This window comes from Cavia porcellus, unplaced genomic scaffold, assembly GCF_034190915.1.
Source record: "Cavia porcellus strain 051 isolate PalLab524CR breed Dunkin Hartley unplaced genomic scaffold, mCavPor4.1 scaffold_25, whole genome shotgun sequence".
Taxonomy (NCBI): domain Eukaryota; kingdom Metazoa; phylum Chordata; class Mammalia; order Rodentia; family Caviidae; genus Cavia; species Cavia porcellus.
In genome coordinates this window covers 47,196,036-47,200,382 of record NW_026947508.1, presented here as the reverse complement: position 1 = coordinate 47,200,382, position 4,347 = coordinate 47,196,036, and the positions used below count along the sequence as shown (strand labels likewise).

General features: G+C 51.8%; 1 protein-coding gene across 1 annotated transcript; it reads left to right on the top strand.

The window, feature by feature from the left end:
- Positions 1-438: 438 nt before the first annotated feature.
- LOC134472818 (ral guanine nucleotide dissociation stimulator-like) lies at positions 439-3,675 on the top strand. The gene is made up of 5 exons (XM_063235194.1): positions 439-1,001; positions 1,193-1,386; positions 1,950-1,997; positions 2,510-2,700; positions 3,113-3,675. The coding sequence occupies exons 1-4, from the start codon at positions 855-857 to the stop codon at positions 2,658-2,660; spliced, it is 540 nt and encodes a 179-aa protein (XP_063091264.1). The 5' UTR covers positions 439-854; the 3' UTR covers positions 2,661-2,700; positions 3,113-3,675.
- The last annotated feature ends 672 nt before the right edge of the window (positions 3,676-4,347 follow it).

Genomic DNA, 4,347 nt, shown 5'->3' with positions numbered 1-4,347 from the left:
TTAACTAATGTTGTGATTGTTCGGTGCTCAAGGTGGTGCATCCATGTAGACTTCTACAAGATCCAATGTCAAACTTTTTCCAAGATCTTTTTGAATTGGAAAGAAAGGACACTGTCAAATTCACTATGATAGGTAGGATTACCTGATATGCTAATCTTGACACTTATACTGACCAATAAATCTAATCCTAAACTTAAATCTAAAGCTAAAGTTTGACCTTGTCCCTAAAGCATAAAGCTAAACCTCATCATTATTCTTAACTTAACCTGAAACCTAAACTAACACTAACTCTAACAAACCCAACTGTAATATTAACTCTAAGCATATGGGGAAAGAAAACCACTAAACTAATTATTAAACTAACCTTACAATTAACCCTGAATCTAACTCTAAATCCTTACCCTAAATCCGAAATACAATCTAAACCTCATCCTAACCTTAGTCCTCATCATAACCCTTATGCTCCCTTTAATCCCTAGACCTACCACTCACACTCATGCTAAACCTAAACCTCAAACACATTTGCAATCTCTTACCCCAAAATTTACTCCTAATCCCAACACTTAACACTAACCCCAATCTCAACACCAACACTGACTGAAATTATACACAAATCCCAAGGACAACCTCAACCCTAAATCTTGCCCTAACCTGAAGCCGGATCTAAAATAGACTCAAACCCTAGCAGGTTGGGAAGGGTCATCCAGCATTTGAGGGGACATGGGAGAGGCAGGTAGGGGAGGGGAACATGAGGAAGTGACCTCACTTCCTTGACAATGCTTGCCTAACAGAACCTAGAACTCTCAAGGCTGGTTGGCTACATTTACTGGTAGAGAGACTCAACAACCAGGAGGATGTTTTCTTGCTGTTTCCCAAAATGCGAAGGCTCAGGCCACAAGAGTTGGTGGAGAGAGGGTGTTATTCAAAGGCTGAGAGGCTCAGGCAGTCGTCAGGCCCAGAGCCTGGAGCACACTGACCCAAGAACCCCCAAGATGACACAGGTGAGCCCCCAACAGGTCAGAGTCAGCCGGGAGAGCCCAGAACCCTGCCTGCCCCTGTGGTGTGTGGGGCAGCATGCGAGAGTGAGTGTGAAACCAGGGGACGCGTTTGGCAGCTGATAGCCTGGGGGCTGAGCTCTTTAGAGCTGCTAGTGTACCCAAGCTTGAACTCTCCCTTCGCGCTGCCACCTCAGGACCCAAGGAAGTCCAGCCCAAAGCTGGAGGATGCTGGCAAGGTGGGGAGCATGGAGCCAGACATGCTGAAGAAGCTGGTGTTCAACCTGGTGCTTGCCCATCAGCGCGGGGACCCCTTCTTCGTGCCTGCCTTCCTGGCCATCTACAGGAGGTTCGCCACCACGCGGCAGGTGCTGGATCTGCTGTTCCCCAGGTGTGCCCCACCTCCAAGTCAGGGGGCCCGGGGAACCTTGGGAGCTCTTGGGGATGAACCCCCTGAAACGTTTTGCACCCTAATATTCCTGAGAAAAATGCTTTACTCAGAGGACTCCTGTTCATAAGGCGCATCCAAGACCAAATAGGCAGGACCCCAGAACAGTAAACCTAGGTCGGGCTCTGGGTAGGAGATGGGGTCCTGGAGCTGTAGGGTTTCCCCAATCTACCCCTTGAAGGAACTGTTTAGATGGAACTTCCATTTTCCTTTGTTCCTGCCTAGAGGAACACAGAGCGGGGACCTTTAAGGGAGTCCCAGGACCCAGGTGCCCTCTTGATATGTGGGCACAACTGGCTAGGCTCACCCACAGCACAGATGTCTACACAGCACCTACTGTGTATGGGCACCTTTCCTGAGGCTTCTCTGTCGTTCGGGGAGCAGCGCAGAGGGACCTCTCTGGCTTCCCAGCCTCTTTTGCCATCACACAGTCTTATGCTCCCCTAGACCTCCTGGGAGGCCAGGACAATGAGTGCTCAAAGGTCACACCCTCCTGGCTCTTCTAGGTACAACTTCTTCCTCCCAGGCTCTGAGCAGGACCAGCAGAACAAGAGGTGAGAGGCCATTGGCCTAAGAGGGATGGAAGAATCCTGTTTCCAAAGTGGGGTGCAGAGGAACTAGGGTGTGGGCGGGCTGAGAAAAACCGGGGTCCCTCAATGTTCACTGATTCCCATCAGAGGGCTTGGATCTGAGGCTGGGCCTCCAGGTGAAGAAAAACAGACAGTTATGCTTAGGGTTTTGTGCATGAAGGATGCCCCCATGTTTGGTCTGGGCACAGAGCAGGTCTTCATGAGGATGCATCTGTGTGCAGAGCAGGTCCCTGTGAGGATACACCTTCATGCAGCCCATTCTCAACCCAGAGAACCCTCGGCATGCAGGATGGAGGCTGCCCAGGAGGTGTGGGGCACAGAAGACTCACACATGTTCTCTACACCTCTGCCCTCTATGCCCAGCTTCTGGCTGGCAGGGTGGGCTCTGGCGAGCAGTGCTCCCATCAGGCTCCATGACAGGGGCCTAGGGCAGGGGAGAGACCAGTCCCCTGACTCTCCTGCCCTCCTACTCCTAGTGCTCTGAGCTCCATCCTGGAGACCTGGCTTCTCCAGTACCCAGAAGACTTTTACCAGCACCCAGACATGGACAACCTCAAGCAGCTCGTGGCCTATGCACTCCTGAACCTTCCAGACTCAGACATCATCCTGCAAGTGTGCAGACTTTAGGCCCAATTTAGAGTCCACTAAGAGGGATCCCTTTCCAGAGGTGAGTAGGAGGCTGGGGTTAGTGACTGTGGGTGGTGGTGGGAGTGCAGCAAAAGTCATGGTGGTGCCACCAGGAGGAATTTCCAGAGGCTGCTGCTGGCCAGGAGCAAAGGAAGAGGATGGGACCACCGATGGGGCTGGACAAGGGTTGGGACGGGTCTTGCTGTGGGGTCATTGCCTGGGCCTTCTCTGGCAGGAAGTGGGCTGCTGTGCCTTGGGAAAGGCACCAAGAAGGGCGGTCTCCCAGGAATTTTCTGTCCTGTTGCTCTCCTGCCACCTCTAGGGCCACAACTGTTTCCACAGCAGCAACCATTGAAAGGAGCAGGAGTGGAGCTCTGGGTGGATGGGTGAACAGAGCTGGACACGCAGAAACTGGCCAGCCTGACCTGACTCTCCCTCTCTCTCCCCTCTAGTGGCTGATCAGCGGAATGCAGGACAATTTAGACAACCTCACCTTGCAGGACTTCAATTGCACGTCTGCCTCCCTCCCTTGGAAATGTTGCCTTTTTTTTTTTTTTTTTTTTTTTCCTGGTTTCATTTATCTGTAGTTGTCCGGCGCCGCTTCCATCCCGCGGAATGTAGCACACGAACACTTAGCCTCTGCAAGCACCTTTATTGACTGGGCAACAACCTCAATACACGTCCGTCCGTGACGGCTTCTTCCGTGTTGTGCCTTTATTGACTGGGCAGCAACCTCAATACATGTCCATCCTCGACGGCTTCTTCCGTGTTGTGCATCGGGCACTTCCTATACTTGGGCTTATATAGCTAATGTTATCCAATCATGGGATTACACGTGGGGACAGGCGATTGGGCGGCAACAAGGAAGCAATCAATCATTACCATATATGGCGGGGACAGTAAGGCGAGCAAGAACCAGGAAGCAGGATGTGTGTGCCATCTTGGGCACACGATGGGCGGGGGAGCAGCGAGGCGGTAGGCGGGTGCCATCTTATGAATATGCTCTCATGAATAACATGGCCGGCTCCCAACATCTCCCCCTTTCTTATTTACAAGGAAGGACAGCGAGACTTTCCAAGTGACTACAGAGGTCTGTACCCCGCTGTGCATGGCTCTGAGGTCATCCCCCGGCACAGGTTGGCCACCCCCGCGTCGGAAGGGACCTCCAAGCCTCATCCTTTTGCGCAGGGCTAGGGTAATTCGGATGAAACCTAGATGCATACAGACATATAGCCTGACATCTCTCTTCAAAAACCCCAAGAGTAGAATGTCATGCAGTACCATTTGGTCTCCCACCTTGGTACCTCTCGCTGTCTTAATGGAACGGGGCCTGTCTTAGGTTGAGCAAGGTGGGGTACCTTGATCTTACCCGTCTTCGGCTCGCCCATTCAGCATCCTTATAACTGATGCTCTGCAACATGAAGGAGATATGTAGCCGCCCGACCACCAGATGGGCCAGCCTCCGCCTGCTGCATAGCCGCCATGGCTGTAAATCTGACTTGTTGTTGAGTCTGCATCAAACGATCAAGCAAGCATTTAACAACCACTAATCCAACCAGGATAGCAACAGCAATAAAAATCCAGGTAGTCAAATTGGGCCAGGAGAACCAAGAGGTGACATGATTCCACAAACCCGAGAGGACATCCCCTAGGGTGGACAGGTCAAATCTGACCGGGTGCAATTGAA

Coding starts and splice junctions, on each gene's coding strand:
- LOC134472818 (XM_063235194.1), top strand. CDS start 855: ATGTTTTCTTGCTGTTTCCCAAAATGCGAAGGCTCAGGCCACAAGAGT. Junction 1,387..1,949: donor CTGGATCTGCTGTTCCCCAG/GTGTGCCCCACC, acceptor TGGCTCTTCTAG/GTACAACTTCTTCCTCCCAG. Junction 1,998..2,509: donor CAGGACCAGCAGAACAAGAG/GTGAGAGGCCAT, acceptor TCCTACTCCTAG/TGCTCTGAGCTCCATCCTGG.